Genomic DNA, 21,926 nt, shown 5'->3' with positions numbered 1-21,926 from the left:
CGAGTGTTGAACGGGTACGTCATACACCAATTAATTCCAATAAGCCTGAGCTCGTCATCATCGATGACTACAGCAACGATAAGCTTCTTCAGAAGAATTTGTTCTCACATTACTTCACTAGAGGGCGCCACTTCAAGCTATCAACCATCTTCTTAAGCCACAGCTACTTCGCAATGGACAAGATGATCAGATTGAACTCAGAGTACGTAGCGATCCTGAAAGCTAATTCTAAGCGAGACCTCCAGATGGTTGTGAAAGATTTTAATATCAAGGGAGTAGATGAGCGTTCAATCGTCTATTATCACAACAAATCCACGGAGCGAAAGGGCCAAATGCTCTTCATTGATTCGGTCAAGGGTCAGATCAGGTATAACTTCGATAGACCGATTCGTATCGAGGACTAATTCCAATTTATCAAACAAAAATATGCCTACAAACATATAATCAATATGTCCAGCTTTATCAAACTCGACAGCACCAATCTGGTACAAGATGGAACCAATTCAACCTGGAAATACTCCTTTCCCGGATCGGCGGCTGACCTCCGCGATGTAGTATGTGCCATTCAATCGATTTCGATTTGCATTGAATCAATGTTATACTCGATGTATGACAGCGAGTATAACATTGATTCAATGCAATTTCAGAACACAACGTTCAAAATTGAAGTACCTACCGCTGCAACTACATCCACAATCAGTGTATCCCTCCCTGATAGTATTTATTCGTATGACGATATCAACCGAAGCATTCAGACTGCTCTTGTCAATGCTGGGGCGTATCTAATCGATCCGTCGGGGGATAACGTATTCTATATCAAAATGAGTGCTAACAGTGTCTATTACGCTTCTCAGCTTGATTTCTCGCCTACGCCTACAACTCTACCAACTACCGGTGGAACATGGACCAGACCTACCTCCGGTTTATACTCCTCTGGTGGTACTGGATTGCCGACTACTACCCGCGTTCCTCGACTGATCATCGATAATGCTGAATTCGGTAAAGTTGTTGGTCTCACAGCGGGTACATACCCCTCCACATCAGCTACTGTTGCAAGTGCTCAGCTATCGAACATCATTCCTCAGATTCACCCGACCAGTTCCTACATCGTTCGTTGCGATCTGATCAAAAACGAATACGTGGCTTCTGGTGATATTGTTAGTGCTTTTGATAGAGGTGATGCCGCTATTGGAAAGGTCATTTCATACAAACCGAGCCAGTATGCGTGGATGAACTGTCATAATGGCGCTCGAGCTAGTATTACACTCAGTATCTATAAACAAAATGATAAAAAAGTGATTTTCAGAGATACGTCGGTATCCATCATGCTTCTGATTCGTCCAAAAAAAGACATCCAGAGTATTTTTTTAGGGCGGCTACAACGTAAACGAACCACCAGTCTTACGACGTGCCCTGAGCGCAGCCATCTTAGCCTTCATCTCTGGCGAACCCTTCGCTGGACGTTTCTTTGCTACGCCTACACCATAGCGGCGACGAACCTCCTTTCGCACAGATCTGATTAGATCCTCATGTTCCGGCTTGGTAGCTTTTGATAGTACGAACTTCTCACCAGCATCGATCGCGTCGGTGATGACCCCCTTGCGCTTCGTGTATGCAAGAGCATTCTTTGCAGCCTTCTTTACGTCAGCCATTGATACGCGACCTCCTTCCTTGTCGCTATCGGAATCATAAATACCAATGCCGGTTAGGGACTTGATTGCAGCTCTGGCTGGAACAGCAGCCGTTGGCTGACCAGCATAAGTAGCTAAAGCAGGAACCGCCGCATCAACGGCTCTGGATAGTAGACCTGAATCCTTAGCAAATTTGTATGCAGACTTGATCCCTCCCCATACTTTGGACCAGATAGAGCCTCCTTGAGCCTTTTGGTAGCCCTTCTTCACTTCGTGCTTGGTAATGTCGAGTCTGACACCGCGTCCAGCTTTACGAGCCTTGAGCGCCTTTTCAAACGAAGCAGGGTGGAGATGGATGACTGAACCACTACCCTTTAGTTCGCTTGAGGTTAGGCTGAGCTTACCTGTCTTGAAAGCTTTGGTAAGCTTCCGCGCAGGAATATCACTAGAGATTGTTAATTCTCGATACATGATTACTATATACGTTGAATTAAATTTATTCCAGAATTGTCAAATTTAGATCTTTCATTGTTTTGAATACATCTGGCTTACGGTATTGCTTCGAATATACAGAATGGTCCACAGTAGTCTCCATAGGTTCCTTGGTATTGCTTGGTGTTGTATCGATCGATACCATACTTCTTTGGTGGTCCTTCCCCCATACTATCGAAGAATTCACCATTATGAACCGCCGTCCAGTGTCCTACCTCAAGATTAGGAGGGCGAAGTAGAATCCGAAATGACCCTTTCTTGGGGAGATGGGACTTTATCTCATTTGATTCGAATATATTATCGAGTTGAACGTTCATTTTCTCAGCGGGTTCGATGAGATCATGATCTGAGGTGATTGGCTTGATGAGGTGCGACATAATATTTAATTTTATCAAACTATATTAGGATCCATATAGATTCAACGATGAGCGAAACTCAACTATCCGATCAGTACTTTTACCATAGCTCGCTTAAGAGCTACCCGGAGATCAAGGTATCTTCGAGCAAGCGTGTACCGCACGTCATTGACCTAAATCAGGGTTCGTACCAGAATGGTGTCATCACTATCGATGCTACGGCTCAGCTTAACGGTTCCGAGGGCTTCGCAAGCCTTCGTGATGCCTACATTACGCTTCCCTACAAGGTCTCAATGAAGAATGGTGGCACTGCTCAAACTGTCGCTGCCAATCGTCTATGTGCTACTCTAAAATGCCGAAAATTGGAACGTTATTGATAGTCTGAGTCTGGAACTCAACGGAAAGACTATCGTCTCTATGGCTGACTACAAGCTCTTTTGGAACAACGTTCGTGCTCAGACTGGCTACAGCCCTAAGTACATTGAAAAGCACGGAGCTGAATCGTTCTTGTACCCTGACGCTGCTCAGTCGGTATCATACAGTTCTGGATCCGCATCTACCAGTGGTGATGGATATTCAAACACCATGGCATTCTCGTCTTCCTTTGCTGTCTCGGCTCCTCCTGGTGGTGCAACTATTCCTAATGATGGTTTCGTTAAGCGCCTTCTATCGAATCCTCCTACGGCTGGCGCTGACTTCTCCAGCTCTTGGCCGTCGGTAGGTGGTGCTGCTGCATCGACTACCATTTCTAACCAGACCTCGCGTGGAGCTTTCGTACCTGGTGGTACTGCTGCTAACGCAATCATGGGAACGTGGAACTACATGCTTAAGATTAAGCTCACCGATCTGCATCCTATCTTCCGTGAGCTTGACTTGATGGCTAACCCTCAAATTCGCCTGCGTTTCCGTGTGAATCAGGGAACGTCTGTAGTCGCGGTAGATGCTTCAAAGGGTATGTCGCTAACCTCTACTACTCTATCGTCTGGTAATAGTTGTCCAGTCATGATTGCCGCTTCTGCTACCGGTAATCCGATGAATGGTGTGCTTGCCGCATCTGCTGGCTTTAGTGTTGCTTGGGGAGCGGTTGTAAATGCTCTTGAACCTACCATCGATGGTACATACATGCCTTTTACTACTGCTCGTTTGTATGTCCCTTTCGTTCATCTTGAGAACCCTCAAGCTATTATCTCTAAGCCGGTTAAGAAGGTTCGCTACAATGATTGCAACGCACAGTGGTTTTACCAGCGTGCTGGTATTGGTAAGTCCTCGACTCAACTAAATGCTTCTTTCGATTTACAGCTGTCGGCAAGTGTTAAAAACGCGAAATATGTTGTGCTTTTACCATTCGCGGAACAGACAAACAATTTTGCTTCTGCTACTGTTCAGCAGTTCCAGAGCCCCTTCGATAGCTCTCCATACACGCTTCAGCCCGGGTCGTCGATTCGCAACTTTAACGTTCGTATGGCTCGACTCAGGTGTTCGATATCAGTCATGACTATGATTTCCACCACTTTACCAACGAAATTGCTAAGATTTCAGCGATTAACGGAGATCTAACCCCTGAGATCGTAAATGGTCTACTTGACTATCAGACGTGGTCGCTCACAAACCGCATGCTTATTGCCGATGTCAGTCGCCTGACTGAGCGCGATGTACCTCAGGCTATTCAGATCCAGGGTACGAACGCCGGATGCCAAGGTGTGAATATGCTGATCCTCGTAATTAGCGAACAGGAACTAACGTTCGATAGACTAACCGGAGAGGTTCTAGACTTCACTACAGCGTAAGTAAAAAAAGAGATATTTTTAGTTCAGTTCCTTGAGTAGCTTTGGACACTTGTCAATCCCGAATTGACTTTTTCTTAGCCAATCGAGATAGCCTGGATCCAATTTACTGATCTGCTGTAAAGATTTGCCTCGATACTTACCCCACGTCATCATATAGGAGTTATCGTTATTTAGGAATCTTGAGTGAAGAAAGATTTTCATTTTCTCGCTAATGTTGAGACTAGGTTGGTTGTGAATCCAACGACAGTATCCAGGATCATTCTTGAATACATCCTCAATGGATTGACCTTTGTATTTTCCGAAAGATAGTTCGATCGTCATGTTCTATGTGTGGGTATCTATATACATAGCCTCTTAATTTTTTTGAAAAAAATTTAATTCTGAAAATGACGCCGTAATGTGCCAGTAATTATTGGGAGTTTCATCTTACCCTCGCATGTGCGACTACAGGGTCGCGCGTCTGGTCGCTGGCTAACGGACGCCTCTTCGAGCTCTGAGGTGGTTGAGAGGTCGTGTAGGTAAAACGGACGACTATCCACAAAGATCGTTCTACCACCGTTCTCGGAGGTAAATTACGGTAAGAAATTATGAAAATAAAAAACTGCCGGCGTAATGTGCCGCGACCCACAACTCGGAGTGTAGCTCCGGCGGGAAGGATAAATGGAGTGCGCTCTCGCTCCTCCACTACTCGGTGATGACTCGCCCTTCGTATACACGGCCACTTCTTCACTACTCTTGGCCTGACCACGGGTAAACGCACGCTACGATACTAGCAGGCGCGTCCACCGACAGTCATAATCCTACCAACAGGTTTATCCAATTGCTACGGGAACGGCTTTTCCTCTTAACCACTCAAGGAAGACGTCCGGGCTATCGGTGAGGCAGCTGTGGTGTAGTGATTTGGCGGTAAACGAGAATCGAGCTGACGACCAAGCTTCAGTGGTGACCCGAGTCGTCGGGACATGTACAGCAATGTTCGGCGGATGCTGATTGGCCATTCTGGACCGGTGCCGAAGACTCGTCGACACCCAAGTTCGACACCCAGGACTTCAAGTACGATCCGAACTTACAGGAACTTTGACCCGAGATCCGCACTTAAGACGACCGTTCGATCCCCGGCGACTGCTCCAAGTCTTCATCGTCCAATAGAGTCATCGAGAGGCCTCTTGGGGCGTCGAGGAGGCTCTGAAGGGTCGGTAGTTACTTGGGAAGATCCAAAACGGACGCGTTTTCACGGACCACCCTCGTGTGGCCATTCCGTGATGCGATCGTCGTTGTGTGTCCTCTCGGCGGCAGAGTTTGAGACAAAGGTGAAGGCCGACGAGTACGCCGAACTGTATAATGTCACAGTGAAGACGTCGCCCATGGTGAAGTCCGTGCCGTCGCAGCTTCAAGCAGTACTTGACGGGTTCGCAGATGTCTTTCCGTCAGAGTTGCCGCCTGGATTGTAACAAGTTGCCGTTGCAGCAGACGCTCTCACACGCAATATAAACCTCGCAGGCCCTCAGGAACCGCTCAATCGAGCACGAAGTTGTCTTGAAACCAGGTGCGACGCCCAGCAACCGCGCCCCCTTCCGTCTCTCGAAGGTTGAGCAGGAGGCATTGGACATCTTTGTGGCAGAGCTGCTGAAGAAGAACTGGATCGAAGTGTCGGACTCTCCATGGGTATCAAACATCTTTGGCGTGCCCAAAAAGGATCCCGCGACTGGCAAATTACCATCACGCTTGGAGTGGCGTTCTCTTCGCCACTGTTCTAGTGGTTCTTGTCGCCAGCCTTCTCGTCACCAACGCATTCCTGGCCGCACTTCTTTCGGTTCCTCTACTCGCCTGAGCTCGAAGCAGCTCGGAATTGAATGTACTAGAAAATCTCACCTCCAACTCCGTGTCCAGGTCAGCGCAATGCAGAACGTGGTGGGTGGTAGGAAATGAGCAATGCACACACTCTCCCGCTGGCAAGAAGTGCAGCGTGCGCTCCCACCCGTCGACGAAAACGACCTCAATCTTGACCAGTGTCGCGTTCAGCTTTGTGCGCTGTAAGACGCACCCGTACTCGGGCAGCCACGGATCGTACCAGACGTCGCCCCGTGCGTGTCTCCCTCCCGATGCTGACAGGCGTCGGGCCACTCGTTGGAGAATCTCAACCTCGTGCGCAGCAAAGTAGGAGGCCGGGACGACCCAGTCGTCTGCAAGGGGCTCGACACGGCCGCACTTGAGCTCAGCAACGCCCGTCACCTCCAAGTCGGTCACAAAAGCAGCACATCACTTGGCCAGAGCAACGCACAGCGCCGCGTCTTGGCGGGAGCTGGGGGCTTTGTGCTTGAAGCGAAACACCTCGTGCAGCAACTCGTCGTCGTTCATCTCTCTCTCCGACTGCGTCTCGACCGAGGAGTGCGCGATCCAAAGTAGAACGGAGTGTGCCAACCACTCGCTGCGCAGGTCTTGCAGCGTTGTTTTCTTTTCCAGTTGAGACGGCCCAAGCCCAACGGCTGCATCGTGACGAACCGCCGTTAGGTCCTCGGAGATTTCTCGATCGCTCTCCGAGTTTCAACTGCTGCAGTCGCCGCCGTCAGCAGACGACGGTCAGGCGGCCGTTGGCGTTCACGCAGCGGTGCAGGGCCGCGTGGTGAGGGACAGGGAGCAGCCCACAAAACCAACGCCTGCATCAGATGCACGGGGGTGCAGCAGCAGCAGCCCAACGAAGACGGCGCAAGAAGAAGAATGATGGTCCAGAGCAAGTTGAAGTGATGGATCTAACCAATCAGAATGATCCTTTTGGCAGGAACGAGAAACCATTGGTCAAAACTTGCCCCACATGCCCCCCTTCGTTTATTTTTGATCGAAACGTGAAGATGGCACCAGGTGAGTGAGTGAGGGAGGGAGATCCATCCACCTATCCACCCATCCGCTGCCGCTATGAGGAGGGGTGTTAATCCTATCGTGTATCGCTGCGGTCTGCTGTGCTGCTGCTGCCACAGGAGGCAGCGTGCGCAAGGAGCTGGAGGAGCGAGCGGTCGGCTGACATTATGGGCGTCGATGCATCAAGTCCAATGGCACTCCAAGAGGACAGTTGTCCCCACTGCAATGCACCTGCCTCACTCAGGCAGCCTGAGTGTCTGCTTGCAGAAAGAAAATTGTCGGGGTAGAATACCCAGAACCGCATAGTTTGAGCAACAGTAAAGGTTAATTTAGAGATACCATTCAGTCACTCATTCTCCGAGTACTCGCTGGCAGTGAGCAGTTCACCAAGCGACTCACGCGCCTTCGATCCGAGCCGACGCTGGGTCTTCCCGCACCGGACGTGCTCCACTTCACTATCGCGGCCGCGCTTTCGAAGAGCGCTTTCCAGTTCTCGGAAGTTCTGGTACTTGGCCGACAGACCCACCGTCTTGGCGGCACTCAGTCCCGGTACCTGCATCAGCATCCTCTGGAAAATCTCGCGCACTGTGAACTGCGTCTTCTTCCGGAACTGCGAGTTGAACGGCGCGTATCGTTGAGGCGGCAAGCAAAATATCTTTGCGAATTCATCCGAGTCGAAGCGACCTTGAGGCAGCAGGTGCGATGTTGCAGGCTTTGCAGCAGTCGGGTTCAGCGGGAACTTGGCTAGAAGACGCGCGTACACCCGAGCGAGGAACGTCACAGTCTCGTCCGCGTTCTGGCACTGCTGAACGAAAAAGTTGTTCTGCACCTGCGTACGGCCCATCGCCGTGTGAAGACCGCTCGTGCGCACCGTGGTTATCTGCGTCAGCGAGCCTTCGATGAGATAAATAACATGCACGTCGCCGCAGGTCTCGCGGACCGTAGCCAGACGCGTCTTCTGCTCGAAGAAGCGGCGATCGATAATACTGCCCGACAGGTCGTGCACCTCCTTCCGCTCGACGATGATATTCAGCACAAACTCCTGCGTGTCCCCGCCGATGCGATAACGACGAGCAATCCATTGAACGTCTCCTACGCCAAGTGCGCGGACTTCGCAGTTCACGTTCCTTTCCAGCAACTTCCGCTCAAGGATGCGCGGGTTGCGCCGCTCGATAACCTCGCGATGGTCCAACAGCAATACCAGCTCCCACGTATCCGTCTCGCGGATCAGATCTTCAGGCGTAGTGCGCTTCCTGGTCCCCGCTTCCGGCTCCGGTTCGGGCAGTCGCGGCATCACCACACGAGGCTCCAGAACTTGATTCAGAATGTCGTCGTCCGAGTCTTCCGTCTCAATGCAAGTCACATCCGGGCTCGACGGGTATTCCCGCAGAACTCTTGCCGCCGATGGCTTCTGCTTCCTTGCACTGCCCGACGCAGCACCTGGTCGAGCTGAAGCTGTCGTCGCAGGCGCCGTAGCCGTTGCGGTTGTAGTTGTATCAATCGCGCTCCCTGGCAGCGATCCCGGGCACAAATCGGCACTGCGCCGACCTTTCTCCGTGAGATAGTAGTAGCCCAGGTTGGACCTCTTGACCACCTCGTGCGTCCCGCTCAGCGACGCCAAACACGTCCGCAGCTTTGCACTGCTGCCTTCATACTACATACAGCAACACCGTCAGTATCGTATCGTGCAACTTGACACTAACATAGTGCATTGCACTCACCCCAGCGGCCAGCATCCTCTGCAGCAACGAGTCACTCGGCACCGCCGCGTCTTCATCCACCGCGCGCGCCTCCTTCAGCACCAGCAGCACGAACCACGGCTCTACATCCACAAAACAACATTCAATAAATCATCAGCCCAATCCTCTTCCCTCCAGTTGACAGCACACAGCTCCTCACGCTTGCGGTACGCGGGCGCGTAGTCTCTCGCTGGCCGTTCGGGCGTTCCGATCGCGGCATTTCTGGACGATTTCTTGGGCTGCGGTCGAGCTACAGGGGTCGGAGGCGGAGGCGCAACGGGCGGTTCGTCCGGCGCCGCCTCCAGCAGCCCCCGCTTGCGCAGGATGCTGTGGATCTGGTTGGCCAGGTAGTTGCCGATGTTGCGCAACTTCTTGGCCTCGGCGGCGCTGCGCAGCGGCTCCGGGTGCGCGCGGATGGACGCGATGGCGCGCCCGTAGTTGGAGGCCAGGTGCGACGACTCGCGGATCTTCTGCTTGAGCGCCAGCAGGTCCTCCACCAGCGCGTCGTTGCCGTCGTGCAGGCAGCCCTGCGCGCTGCGCGCCATCCCGGACCGAAGTTGACAAATGAACGCAGGCAGTGTCGTGGAACCTGAAAGTTGATATTCTCATCAGGGTATTTAGGTTTCGCTTTGAGCCAATCAGAAAGGCCTTTTGGGTGACCGAACTTAACAATCGAGGGACAAAGTTCGTTTTTCAACGTCCGCGTCATTTGAAATCTCAAGCCGCGCGGAAAGCCGCGGACTGGACTCGTGCTGCAGCTCTCGCCCCGTGTACCTCCGTCCCCAGCGCGTCTTCCGCGCTATCTTCTGCTGCCTCCTGTTCCTCGCCGTGTGTTCTATCCGTCCGTGCTTGTTGCACCTCCCACCGCCCCTTACTCCACGTGATGCGCCGGTTTGACGCCGACAAGGAGAACCGCGTGGCCTCCAGCTACTCGCAGCGCGCGCTGCTGTCGGCGCGCCAGCTCAAGCCCAGCGGCGGCACTGCCACCGCCTCTGGCGCCATGAAGCGGCCACACAACCAGGCAGACGCCTCGCGATACCCGCGCAAAGCTGGCGGAGACCGAACGGCTGCGTCTCGACGGCCACAGGGCGATGCGGCAGCGCCTCATGCCAGCTCCTCCTATCTCCACGGTACTGGCATGGGGCTGTACAAGCCCACAGCGGCATCCACAGCTGCCAAGAGCTCCAGTCGAGTGGGTGCAAGCACTAAGACCACAGCGACAGCTGCATCGACTACCAGAACGGAAGCTGCAGCAGCGACGACGACGACTGAAAGCAAGACGAACGAGTCGGCGGCTGGCAAGAAGACGTGGAAGCTCAGCGACTTTGAGATCGGCAAGCCGCTAGGCAAGGGCAAGTTCGGCAACGTGTACCTGGCCAGAGAGAAGCAGTCCAAGTACGTGGTGGCGCTCAAGGTGCTGAACAAGCAGCAGCTCATGAAGTCCAGCATGGAGTATCAGCTGCGGCGCGAGATCGAGATCCAGTCGCACTTACGTCACAAGTCCATTCTGCGGCTATACGGCTACTTCTACGACAGCAAGAGAGTGTACCTCATCATCGAGTACGCGCCGCAGGGGGAGCTCTACAAGAAGCTGATGCGCGCCGGCCGCTTCTCGGAGAAACAGTCGGCCATGTACATTCAGGAGATGGCGCGTGCTCTTATCTACATGCACAGCAAGCACGTGATCCATCGAGACATCAAGCCCGAGAACCTGCTGGTCGGCTTCAACGGGGAGCTCAAGATCGCCGACTTCGGCTGGTCGGTGCACGCGCCGTCGTCAAGACGCACGACGCTGTGCGGCACCCTGGACTACCTGCCGCCCGAGATGATCGAGAACAAGCCCCACGACGAGAACGTGGACGTGTGGACGCTCGGCATCCTCATGTTCGAGTTCCTGACGGGCGCGCCTCCCTTCGAGACGGAGAACACCAAGGAGACGTACCGCCGCATCGCGCACGTGGACCTCCAGTTCCCGAGCCACGTGTCTGCGGAGGCTCGAGACCTGCTGCTGAAGATCCTGCGCCACGAACCGCGGCAGCGTCTCCCGCTTGAGCGTGTGCTGCAGCACCCGTGGGTCTTGCAGCACTGCTCGGAGCCCAGCAGCAGCACCTAGTGTACAGGTAACTTCCAGTAGTGAGTGTAGTCTATTGCTTGCACAAGTGTCTCTGAGTGTTTGTGGTCTCCTTCCTCTTCAACCTGCCGCTGCCTCAGCCTCTCTCAGCTCTTGTCCGGGTGCTTGAGCTCCTCGGCCGCCTGCTCCGCCTTGAGCTGTGCCTCGCGCCTCTGCTCGCGGTGCGCATCCGCGATCTTCTGATAGCTCGTGGGCAGCTCGAACTGCTTGGCGAAGCCCTCGGCCTGCTCGTCCAGCGCCTTCTTCTGCTGGCCCACCGTGCTCTGGAACGACTCAAAGACCTCGGACCGCTGCACGTCGCTCTCGGCCGACTGCAGCATCTCCTGGTTCAGGCGCCGCAGGTCCGACAGCTTGGACTGCACCTCCTCGTGCGCCGTGCGGCTGCGCTCGTACGTGGCGCGGTTGGTCTGGCGGATGATGTACGTCGAGTCCTCCACGATCTCGCGCACCATGCGCGACGTCTGGCCTCCCATGGCTACACTTCCAGCGTTACGGTGGTGATGACCTGCGTGGGTATAGTGGGAGCAAGTGTGCTTGTGCTGGAATGATTGGGACGAGAAGTGATGTGGTGCACACAACTGGAAAGTGTTGGCAACGATGGCGGCGTATCTGCAGGAGATGATGAACCGTAAGTGGGCGCTAGTGGGCGCTGTACGCGGCGGTTGAAGGCCGCAGAGGCCTCGCTGTGTAGGGCAAGTAACTAGGATCGGTCCGGTGCTCAGTTGTGCGGTCTAACGCTCGGTTTCTTGCCTTGTAGAGACCATTTCGGTCATCACGAACGACGGCCGCAACATCATCGTACGTCTGCTGCGTCGTACCGTGCCCCAACGCACTTGAAACGCATTGTTCTGACTGTGCTGCACCGTGCCAAACTATGCAGGGCGTGCTCAAGGGCTTCGACCAGTGCGTGAACGTGATCCTGGACGACAGTTTCGAGCGCGTGTTCTCGCTCAAGGAGCCGGTGGAAGCCGTGGAGCTCGGGCTCTACATCGTGCGCGGCGACAACATGTACGGTATCGCTCCTGTGCTGGCTGAAGTGCAGTGGAATATGAGCTAATGTGGCTGCTGCTGTGGTGGTTGTGTGCGGTTAGCTCGGTGATCGGCGGCGTGCCCGAGAACATCCGAGAGCAGGTGATCGACGACCAGACGCGTGCGGCCCCACTAAAGCCGCTCGTCCATTAACACCACACAGTAATTTACTTGGACGTCGATGTTGCACTGGAGCGGCGGTTAATTTCATTTTTATGAGTTCGTGTTTGGTCCGGATCGGTGCAGAAGGCGAAAAAGTTGACTGTTTCTTCGATATGACGCTACGTCGACAAGAGGAACGGACACGGAATGGATCCACAGCGAAGGCAACCAGAGAAGTACGTTGTCCCCGCGATGGCGTCATCTTGACGAACGTCGGTGTCGACCAAGCAACAAAACGCCCCCTTCCGTCATCATGTGAGCTAAGCACACGTCGCCAGAATGAGGCAGATTGGTATGTTTGACTGCTGGCCTTCCTACCTAAATAGGGCATGAGGTACGGCAGGTATACCTAGCATTACTGCGATGACGTAAGATGACATGTTGCTCCTTGATCTAGTTGTGACGTCCGTCCACATGGCGCCAACACGGGGACGTGCTGGTTGCGTTTGTAACTACGAAGTTGGTTTTTCTTGAATATCCTACACTCTATCTGAAGTACGTCCTTCTCAAGCTTAACGAAGCGCTTCATTTACGCTATGATATCAGCGCTGTAATCGGGTCTGATTTGCTAAATCCGACCTCCTAATTAAATCGACAGACTAAGATTTGTACTCTGATTTGACAGAGCGGTACAGCCGAAAAATTTAACCAACACGATCCGGCAGTGGAGTCTAAAATATAGAGGCTACTAGCCGGTAAATGGAGACTGGTACCTCGATTGTACTCCAGGAAATCCAACCTACCGGTAGTCAGAGGCAAGCGCTGGCGGAGACGACGACCTTGCCAAGGGCACGACCAATATAAACTACGTCCGAACAAGGGCTAAGCAGCAGCCCAGAGAACTACGCGGCAGCATTTGACCTAAATAGCAGCCTCATGATCAAGGGTTTCCCTTTTTTCTCTACTTCGAAGTATTTCATTTTAGGCATATCGCAAACAGCAAACCACCTAACAAACAAAACATTTTCTTTTTCGAGAACAAAAAATGCAGATGTGTTGTACTCATTTATAGGAGTTATACACCCTCTTTTAGGAGTTCAAAATCCGATCATTGACCACTTCACATTCACAGCGCAATGATGAGCAGAGTGATTGTCCGTCGCCTTGGCGGCGTGCGCCGCGCGTCCTCCGCCTACGTGCGGCCCAACTGGCTGGAGGAGAACTGCGGCGACGTTCCTGTCCACCCGCAGGCGCAGGACTCGGAGGTCAGCGAGATGCTGCGCGGCGGCCACGCGCTGCAGATCGCCAGCGCCAAGATGCTGGACGCCAAGGTCTCTGCGAAGAGCTATCTACAGTATACCCGTATTTTGCCCATACCAATAATAACAATCATTATTATTTATTGTACGGACGAGCAGGTGGCCGGTGCCGAGCGCGTTGTAAAGACCTACTCCGCGGGTCACTACGAGAAGCTCAAGGTATAGCGAGCTTTTGATAAGAGTTGGAAACAATTACTCACGGTCGTGTTATTTGTGCAGGAGCTGCAAAACATTGAGCACAAGGCGGTGCAGCGCATTGAGGATGCTGTCCGCGCCAAGGACTTCAGGTTCCGACCGAGTCTGGTGATCCCAGCAGTCGAGCTTAGCAGCCTCGTTGTTGGTGAGTCCGATTCACCTGGAACAATGTTTTTGTGCTTCATCTGACACGGATTGTTGTTGATGTTGCTGTTGCTGTATGCAGGTGGAGCACTGAGCGCGGTGGGGGATACAGTGAGCACGTCGTACGTGACGGGCGTGAAGATGGCTGTGAGCGACTACTACAACGACCAGATCCGAGAGATCTACGCCAGCAAACCCGACCAGGTCGAGCTGAAGGAGGTACGGTGCTTGCCGATGGCCAGTGAGGATTGAACGCGTGCTGATGATCTGTGGTGGCAATTCGGCAGCTATTCAAGGTGGCGCGTGATGAGGAGCAGGAGTTCGTCGACGCGCACACTCCGGATATTCTCGACCCGAACAAGGGCAGCCCAGACGCCGTGACGACGTTTGCCAAGGCCTCGCTGAAAGTGCTGATTCAAGTTGCCAAGGCTGTGTAAGAGGTTGCTTTGGTTGAGATGATCCGCTCGTGTTGATCAATTCAATGCAATGCACAGCTGAAGACACAGGAGTTTGGTGTAGGTTTCTTGTTGAAGGTTCATGCATAAGGAAGGTAATGCTCCCTACGCGTTGTCTAGCTAACCACGCTCTCACTCGGTGGACTTGAAGAGCAGTACGTAGTGCTGATCGGCGCGAAAGAAGAGCAGATACTGCGTGTCGTACGCGATGGAGCAGCCGAAGCCTTTGCCCACGATGCAGTGCCAGGTCTGCCCGTATTTCTGGTCGAAGAACTTCTTCATGTCGGTGGCGATGTCCTTCTCGATGGCGTTGGGTGTTGCCTGCAGGATCTGGATCAAGTGCGCGACTGCCTCGTCCTTCATGGCAGTGCTGAGTTCGAGCCGCAGGATCGTGATCTTCGGCACTTTACCGGACCCCAGGCCATCCTGCTGCACGTCGGGCGAGGCTCCATCGTCGCCGATGACTTTGGATGCATCAGGAGGGCCCATGACGGCGGCTTACTGTGACTCTGACTGATGGGAGTGGATATGCGGGCGTCGGTTCACGTCAAAAGTGCCCGTTAGGCTTATTATCAACGCTTTCTATGGATTTGTTGAACACACAGGCTACGCTACGGATAAGACTAGAGCCGCTTGAGTCCTCGCTGCTGCGGCTTCGAGTTGCGCTGGGTCTCGCCGCTCCAGTACTTGCGCTTGACACGGTCCACGGTCCGCGTCGAGTACAGCTCGAAAAAGGTCGAGGCGGTGTCGGCGATGCACGAATACCCAGGGCCGTTGGCGTCGCGCGTGTAGACGAAGATCCGGAAGCAGAACGGGAACGTCTGCGCGGGCGCCGAGCGCGTCGCCTTGCGCTTCTTCTTCAGCATTGGCTGGACCTTCCACACGTCGGGAAGAAAGAACCAAGTGCTCCGGATGAAGCGCTTCTTGGAATGAGCCCCAGCGGCGAGGCTATCCAACTTGGTGTCCGATGAGTCAGTCGCTTGGTCGTGAGGGGACTCAGGCAGCAGCACACGACGCTCTTCCATCTCAACCGCCTGAAAACACGTGAAGCGGAACTGCTCGAAGACTGCGGCGTTCGGAAACGACGGCGGCGCGTTGAGCTCCTCCAGCAGATTGGTCGAGTCTTGCTGCGGGACGCGCTCGAACCGACCAAGAACAAACACCTCTCGGGCTCCGCTCCCGCCGCACGGTACCCTCGACCCGTGCTCATGCTTGGTGTGTTGGGTCGACGCTGCTGGCAGGAACTCCGCGGCGTTCGTGAATGCGTGGCAGTACACGGGGCCACGGCACACTCCGACGCTCGAGTGCTTCCGGTTGTTCATCTTCATGGAGTAGAAGTCGTGGTGCTCGGGGCAGGACGGGAAACACTGCAAGTTCTTGCGTCCATTCTTCCAGTAGCAGTCGTTCAGCGCAGTTAAGAGCTGAATCTTGGCAGACTGGTCGAGCGCCACAGGGCTCGTTGCGGGAAGCGGCATCACCTTGCCAGTCATCGCGTTAGCGACCTTCGGAGTGGATCCAAGTGGGCGGAAGCAGTTCGCGCTGCGTTGGTTGAGCGTTGACGAGCGCAGAATGCGCTTGATCGCTTGCCCCTCGTCAACTCCGTGAAGCGATCCAAGTGCGTTCTGCAGCTGGTTACCATGACCACCGTTGTCGTTGTGGCTTTCCTGCGGCTTCCCTGAGTCGGTGGGCGTCGTGCTGGCGGTCGAAGGGGCCGAGAATTGGTGCTGCTGGCCTTGATTCGCCATCCAGCGAGAATCCGAGCGGAACGTCTCGTCTTGGCTTTGCATCATGCGGTAAATTGACGGCGCTGGCGACGGGTTTGAGTGGAGCTGATTGTGTTGAAACGAAGGTGCGTAGTCGTGGAGAGGGGTTGTCATGGCGGCGGTGCTGCTAGACGCAGCACCATCGAAGAACATGTACCCGTTTGGTGTCGTCATGTGCGAGGACACGTTGTAGAAGGGCTGACCGTGCTGTTGGTGGTAGTGCTGGTTGTCGTAGGCTTCTGCAGTGCCCCCGGTCCAGGTGCTAATGTCTTCAAAGAGAAGCTCCGACGGTTCCAGGGCGTGGGGAAGGCATGGAGTAAAACTTTCCATTTGAACTGGGGAGGGGGCGTCAGACGGACAGGGCAACGTATCTCCTGGCAGCTTTCCCGTCGAGGTGGAATAGTCCACAGTGCTTGAATGGAAGCTTGGCGTGTTGATAGAGCATGGAGCGCTGCTCTGGGTTGTCGCTGAGCAGGGCGCCTGGGACTGTGGCGTAAGTCCGCCAAGTGTCGGCAAGGCAAACCCGTTGTTGCCACTTCCAACGTCGGACTTTCCGCCCAAGAACCAGCTAGTACCTGGGTACGGCATCGAGATGACTGGCAAGTCGTGGTCTTCGCTGTCCAAAGCGAGCTTGTTCATGGGCTCGTTCAAGTGGCTGAGAGACGAAGCCGAAGAAGACGACGCGAGCGACACCGCCGTGCTGGTGTAGTCATGGTCCAAGTACGTGTCGTCGAAGGAATTTGAAGAGATCGCGTGCCAATCCGAAGCCCCGCTACCAATGCCGCCGTCATTGCTGACAGGAATGGTCAACGGACCGCCCGATCCAGCACCGTGCAGCCCGTCGTTGTTGTTCCCGTGGTGCGCGTGGGGGAAGCCACTCGAAGCGCCGTGGTGCTCCGATCCATCAAGAAAAATGGACCCTGAGGCGTCTTCGCGCTTCAAGCTCGGCCACTTGCCGTCGCTGGAGATGGAGCAGCGCAGCTTCGCATCCGCGTTGTTGTCCTCGTCGCGGCCGGCATGTCCTCGCGGGCTGGCCATCTTCTTGTCCAGCGAATGGTCACTTAGAATTCGGAGCTGGAGTGTCGACGACAAGGTCATCGGGTCTTGTTCACGGGGGTATGACAAAGTGTCGACTCTCGACTCGGATCGGTCAGCTCGAACTGTGAGCTGTTCGGTGTCCGGCGCGGGTGGAGTTACGATGTGATAGGGGCCGCTGCGAAACTTCATGAATGCCGCCGGAATTGGGATCGAGCAACCGAACGATCGGTTGGGCCTCCGCTCTCTCGCAGTCGGGTGGGCGGGTGCCTAATGTTCTGTGCTTTCTGCTTGTTTCCGGGCGTTTGCACGAAAGCGATTGTCGTGTTGTCTCGGAATGACTATGGGGTCAGCACGGAGGTGATTTTTGCTAGTTGTTTCCGTGATTTTGGGACTGCCAGCGAAAAGCAGAAGGAATTTCGCGGGCGGGGCGACGTCGCTAGTGACGTGCCGCGGCGCGTCTGGTTCGTTGGACTGTAGCTAGCGCGCGCCGTGGATTTCGAATGTCCGCCGGGTTGCGGGACCGGGGCGCTGCGGCGAGTCATCCCGCCTCCAAACGGGACGGGGCCTCGAATTCGCGGTTACCGGAACTTCGAACAACAAAAGCGCGCTGGCAGCTGGACGACGCCAAGATATTGCAGTAGGTTTTGGCGCAAATAGTACGTGGCAGCCTTGACAGAAACTTTGGTGCGCCTGACGGGAGCCTGTCATGGGCCGGCGTGAGTTATACTGGGCGGCTCGGCACCACCGCGTCGGGGTCAGATGCCCCGAAGCGGTCTGATCCGCTGCAGAAGCTGCATAAAAACTTTGCTGCGCCGTCCCGTTCTCAGCTCGCGTGCGAGTTATCAGTTTGGGTGGCGCCGCACGAGTTGACTGGCATCGGCCTGAGCTGGAGGATCAAGCAGATCTATGCAGCTGGGACTCGGCTGATGGGACCGGGACTTGAACCTCCATAGCTCCCAGGGCGAGCCAAGTAAGAGCTGGAGGCCGGCACACGGGGACTCGGCGTGAGCCCAGAGCCACGACTGGCTCGCTCGATACGTGGAAAAAATTGGCGTGGCTGCGATGCCATTGCGGACACCTTCCTTCGCCGAGTGTTCCGACGCGAGGTCGCGCCAAGCAGTCGGTGAAAGCTGGCCGCACAAGCGTAAGTGCGACTTCGTCTAAGCTTCTAGCCGGGGTCATTCGTGCGTCGAGCAAGAACCGTCTTCCAGCAGACTCTAGCGCCATCCGTCGGGCAGTGACGACCAAGCGCCGCCCGTGCTCAGGCGCTCGCTCGCCGCATTCCACGAAAAGCTGCTGAGAGCTGCGTTAGTACTCGAAACTGCTGCAGGGCGAGCCACCGACCAAGCCTTCAAACTGCGTGGACGGCGATGCTACAATTCATGATGAAGGAATGGAATGCTCCAGGTGAGCTCACATGCAATGGAGTGCTCTAGAAAGCTCAATTAGCCCGAATATTGTGCACAGGTAGTGTTGAGTGCTCGAGTTGAACCACTTCCATAGAAACACCGTTGGGGTTGAACGGGATCGAATTCCTCAGTAGCGGAACCTATTTCCAGTGCTAACCGCAAAAACTATGATGGCAGCCTTCACCTTTCTCAACCTTTCTCAACAGTAACGAAGAAGCAGCATGCATTATGCATTTCTACCAGTACATCAAGCATGGACGACGCGTACCGTACTATCTTTAACGGAGCCCGCGGCACCAAAGAAATAGTTGAACTCGTGAGTCAAGTCTACGATTACTACAGTAGTACGAAGGCTCTAAAGAAAACGTCGTTTTGCCGTAAGAGTGACAATCGATTGACCAGGTTAGTCTTTTTTGCTGTGAAAGCTTCCTAGAACGAGCTCAACGTGACTAGGAGTTTGCACCTAGAGAGGCAAGTAGCATACTACACGTACGTGCTACTCGCTACTAACCTGACAGCCCCAGAAGGTCGAGCGACGTTTGGGTCGTAGCTTCGACAGTTCCGTAGAGGCAGTTCCCTGGCATCCGCGAAATAGCAAACGGTGCGTTTGAACTTGGCTCTCAACCAGCCAACTTTGATGGAGTACATGTGTCTAGGAATTGTCTATGGATTGAAAAGTATTAATGTGTAAAGTTCTCATAGCTTCGAGCGGTAATTCTCATTTTCATGCTCATCAGCCCTCCCAAGTTTCACTACTTGAGCCGTAGTAGTGGACACGCGGATGAGAGTTTAGATCCTGCCATCATCACGCCGCACGATCCCTTTAAAGCGCAAGGTTGATCGCCACCCACATTACCAGCCCGGTGATTGATGTGGCCAACATGCGCGAGGCACTTGAAGTAGTTGTTGTGGTGGCGGTGCTGGTGTCGCTTCCCGATGCCGATGACGTCGAAGAAGCGGAAGAGGAGGAAATTTCCCCCATTAGAACAAACCTCATGGAATTCATGCGGTAAATGCTCTCGACAACGCAGTCACTTGGATTGACGGTCACGTTCATGCCGTCCCAGACCTCCCAACTACTTTTCGGTCGTGGCATCGGCATAGAATAGGATGAGCGTGCTGCATGATGTGAGGATCAAAGTAAGACTTGACATTAAGAGATTACGAAGCAGCCGCGCGTTGGCACGCCTTAGGCGTGAACCCTGGGTGAGGTGTGGAGGGTTCGCGCGGCGATGAGGACTTGGAGCTGGTTGGTTTGGCGAAGGGAGAATTGAGAATGAGCTTGGGCTACTTCGACTAGTTGCTGGGTCGTCTCAGGTGTACTTTTAGCGCTGCTAGAGCACGATAAGAGTTGAAGACGACCTTGAACCCGATTGGTGCCTCTCACTCTTCAAAAACCTCTTTCGCCTCCGTCCAAAAGCATCATTTCGTCTGAAGTATTGCCTGAAGCGAGGACCGCAACTCGCAAACTTGTCTTTGGAGATCCAATCTTTCATGGCGCCTAGTGTGAAGAAGTGAGCCTCGCCGTCCGCAAGAAACACCTCACTCGAGACAACTTTTGTGCATGAATTGTCGTCGCAGTACTCGATGACGAAGAGCCGCTTGCAGGTAGGACTCCCGACTGTCACTGCAGAAACTTTGCCCGTAGTAGGCCATCTCCGAGATCCCCACCTGATATTTATTGCATTCTGAGTCTTCGTCCTCTTCTTCACAACCTCCCTCTGCGATCCTCACGGTTGAAGGCTTTTGGCACTTTGCATCGTCCTTGCCAGCATAAATCGAGACTTTGTTGTTGACAGGCGGCGCAATGGGGTTGACTGAGCTGGAGGCGGGAGGGTCGCCGACTAAAAGGTACTTCACGGCCAGCGTGTCGTAGTCGTCTTGCGGGATGCAGGCCCCCGTGTTGACGCTCACATTTAGCGTGTCCAGGACCCATCAGTCGCCGCTCTCACAATTTCCTTGGAGCACTGCTGCCAATGACTTGTCTTCGGCCGTCCACACCCTCACAGAGCCCATCGTGAAGTAGTGACACTCGCCATCAGCGAGGTAGGCCTCGCTCGAAGCCAGTTTCTTGCAGTCGACGTCCTCGTAATACTCGATCATGAAATACGGCGCTTGTCCGAAAGTCGCGTCGATGACGATGGTGCGACTGTCACCGCAGCTCCTTTGTGCGTAGTACGGGCCAGAACCGAACCCCATGCACTCGGACGAATTGTCGTCGTCGTCGTCGCAGCCGCCCTCCTCGATTGCCACGGTCGAGACGTTGGTGCACAGCTCGTCGTCGAAGCTGCCACGGACGCTCACTTGGACGGCGTCTGAAGGTGCGGCCTGAAGTTGTAGCACGGCTAAGGCTCCTATGACGGAAGTGCCACTGGCCTTCATGTCTTGGTGGTGGTAGTGGTGCGCGAGGTGGTCGAATTGACTGTGAATGCTGGTTCGAGATGGAAACTTCGATGGTGTCGAGCCTAAATCCCATGTATCTGCGCGATACAACAGACTATTTCTAACGATTTTGATTGCGGAAGGACTTGAGATAATTTCCGACGTTGATCTTGTCGACCGCGAGCTGGTTGGCGTCTTAATTTGTATCGCATGCAGTCGAGGTAGTAGACCTCCCCAACACCTACGTTCCGCCCTTTGGCGCTTTTAGAGGACGCTGGTGATAAGGTCAAATATGACCGTTGCCGGTAAATCTCAGCTGTACGTTGGAATTCAAACCCAGGAAAGCGAATGAGTTCGCAGCTTTAATTTATCTGGTGGAACGGTGTCACCTGCATCGGCATCTGCATTTGCACGAGTGCAATTGGCAACGGCATTGTGTAAGAGGCCCTCGTGTTATCCTCCGGAGGTCCGCCAATACCGTATTATATTGTATTGAGATCATTGTCGAGCCCTAATAAATATTACAATGCTTTGACAAACAATAATAAATGTTGCCGTAATTTATATTGTATTGGAGCATAGAACGTCCTATTTTATCGATTTAGAGGGGAGAGAAGGTGGGGAGTCCTCAAACCTTCTTCATCGTTGCCGAGGACAACATCATCAGCGCTCGAAACAAACAGTTTCATTTGTGTTCATATTAAAGTTTCTACACCTTTGCCCGGCCATAGTTGGCCTAATTTGCAAGCAAAGTTGTCATGAATATAGGAGGTACCAGAGAGTAACATTACATTCCCTAAAGTATGACTTTCGTTTCATTCAAAGTTGTCTAATTCCCACCAACAGGTACATGCACCACATGTAGCCGCAAAGCACGTCTCACCCCCTGCTCAGTGAGGGGCGGTCTTAACGCGCCCCCATGTTCCCCTCCTTGAGAGATCGCGCGCGTACAGCTGCCGCTTGATGAAGGGCATGCAGACGCGGATCGGACACTCAAGAAGCTGCACGCACGCACACACGCCCTCGCCATCTTGCCTCTGTGCTGGCGTCACTTCGCAGTGCGAAGTTCGCACTCTATCAGAGTACGCCAAAGGTCTT

The 21,926-nt window shown here is 53.9% G+C and overlaps 11 protein-coding genes across 11 annotated transcripts; 4 read left to right on the top strand and 7 right to left on the bottom strand.

Annotated features, from left to right (window-relative positions):
• Nucleotides 1-449: 449 nt before the first annotated feature.
• PHYSODRAFT_520674 (hypothetical protein) lies at nt 450-1,523 on the top strand (the record flags this gene model as incomplete). Its single annotated transcript, XM_009535775.1, has 1 exon — nt 450-1,523. The coding sequence occupies one exon, from the start codon at nt 450-452 to the stop codon at nt 1,521-1,523; it is 1,074 nt and encodes a 357-aa protein (XP_009534070.1).
• A 656-nt stretch (nt 1,524-2,179) lies between these two features.
• PHYSODRAFT_519631 (hypothetical protein) lies at nt 2,180-2,521 on the bottom strand (the record flags this gene model as incomplete). The annotated part of the gene is made up of 1 exon (XM_009535774.1): nt 2,180-2,521. A coding segment is annotated over one exon (342 nt), but the record flags the coding sequence as incomplete, so codon positions are not given.
• Nucleotides 2,522-4,284: 1,763 nt separating this feature from the next.
• Nucleotides 4,285-4,587, bottom strand: PHYSODRAFT_518880 (hypothetical protein; the record flags this gene model as incomplete). The annotated part of the gene is made up of 1 exon (XM_009535773.1): nt 4,285-4,587. The coding sequence occupies one exon, from the start codon at nt 4,585-4,587 to the stop codon at nt 4,285-4,287; it is 303 nt and encodes a 100-aa protein (XP_009534068.1).
• Nucleotides 4,588-7,468: 2,881 nt separating this feature from the next.
• PHYSODRAFT_520176 (hypothetical protein) lies at nt 7,469-9,406 on the bottom strand (the record flags this gene model as incomplete). Its single annotated transcript, XM_009535772.1, has 4 exons — nt 7,469-8,514; nt 8,563-8,776; nt 8,844-8,944; nt 9,022-9,406. The coding sequence occupies 4 exons, from the start codon at nt 9,404-9,406 to the stop codon at nt 7,469-7,471; spliced, it is 1,746 nt and encodes a 581-aa protein (XP_009534067.1).
• A 338-nt stretch (nt 9,407-9,744) lies between these two features.
• Nucleotides 9,745-10,974, top strand: PHYSODRAFT_520593 (hypothetical protein; the record flags this gene model as incomplete). The annotated part of the gene is made up of 1 exon (XM_009535771.1): nt 9,745-10,974. One exon carries the CDS (start codon nt 9,745-9,747, stop codon nt 10,972-10,974), a length of 1,230 nt encoding a protein of 409 aa, XP_009534066.1.
• A 104-nt stretch (nt 10,975-11,078) lies between these two features.
• PHYSODRAFT_518762 (hypothetical protein) lies at nt 11,079-11,465 on the bottom strand (the record flags this gene model as incomplete). Its single annotated transcript, XM_009535770.1, has 1 exon — nt 11,079-11,465. The coding sequence occupies one exon, from the start codon at nt 11,463-11,465 to the stop codon at nt 11,079-11,081; it is 387 nt and encodes a 128-aa protein (XP_009534065.1).
• A 277-nt stretch (nt 11,466-11,742) lies between these two features.
• PHYSODRAFT_519698 (hypothetical protein) lies at nt 11,743-12,174 on the top strand (the record flags this gene model as incomplete). Its single annotated transcript, XM_009535769.1, has 3 exons — nt 11,743-11,790; nt 11,873-12,000; nt 12,084-12,174. Coding segments are annotated over 3 exons (267 nt in total), but the record flags the coding sequence as incomplete, so codon positions are not given.
• Nucleotides 12,175-13,262: 1,088 nt separating this feature from the next.
• On the top strand, nt 13,263-14,033 carry PHYSODRAFT_519890 (hypothetical protein; the record flags this gene model as incomplete). The annotated part of the gene is made up of 4 exons (XM_009535768.1): nt 13,263-13,454; nt 13,542-13,601; nt 13,662-13,782; nt 13,864-14,033. 4 exons carry the CDS (start codon nt 13,263-13,265, stop codon nt 14,031-14,033), a joined length of 543 nt encoding a protein of 180 aa, XP_009534063.1.
• Nucleotides 14,034-14,368: 335 nt separating this feature from the next.
• On the bottom strand, nt 14,369-14,725 carry PHYSODRAFT_518683 (hypothetical protein; the record flags this gene model as incomplete). Its single annotated transcript, XM_009535767.1, has 1 exon — nt 14,369-14,725. One exon carries the CDS (start codon nt 14,723-14,725, stop codon nt 14,369-14,371), a length of 357 nt encoding a protein of 118 aa, XP_009534062.1.
• Nucleotides 14,726-14,859: 134 nt separating this feature from the next.
• PHYSODRAFT_318083 (hypothetical protein) lies at nt 14,860-17,037 on the bottom strand (the record flags this gene model as incomplete). Its single annotated transcript, XM_009535766.1, has 1 exon — nt 14,860-17,037. One exon carries the CDS (start codon nt 17,035-17,037, stop codon nt 14,860-14,862), a length of 2,178 nt encoding a protein of 725 aa, XP_009534061.1.
• Nucleotides 17,038-20,381: 3,344 nt separating this feature from the next.
• On the bottom strand, nt 20,382-20,828 carry PHYSODRAFT_304849 (hypothetical protein; the record flags this gene model as incomplete). The annotated part of the gene is made up of 1 exon (XM_009535765.1): nt 20,382-20,828. The coding sequence occupies one exon, from the start codon at nt 20,826-20,828 to the stop codon at nt 20,382-20,384; it is 447 nt and encodes a 148-aa protein (XP_009534060.1).
• Between the last annotated feature and the right edge of the window lie 1,098 nt (nt 20,829-21,926).

The sequence above is a fragment of the Phytophthora sojae genome, assembly GCF_000149755.1.
Source record: "Phytophthora sojae unplaced genomic scaffold PHYSOscaffold_8, whole genome shotgun sequence".
Lineage (NCBI taxonomy): Eukaryota > Oomycota > Peronosporomycetes > Peronosporales > Peronosporaceae > Phytophthora > Phytophthora sojae.
The sequence above is the reverse complement of the archived record's forward strand: the minus strand, read 5'-3'. Positions and strand labels throughout refer to the sequence as shown.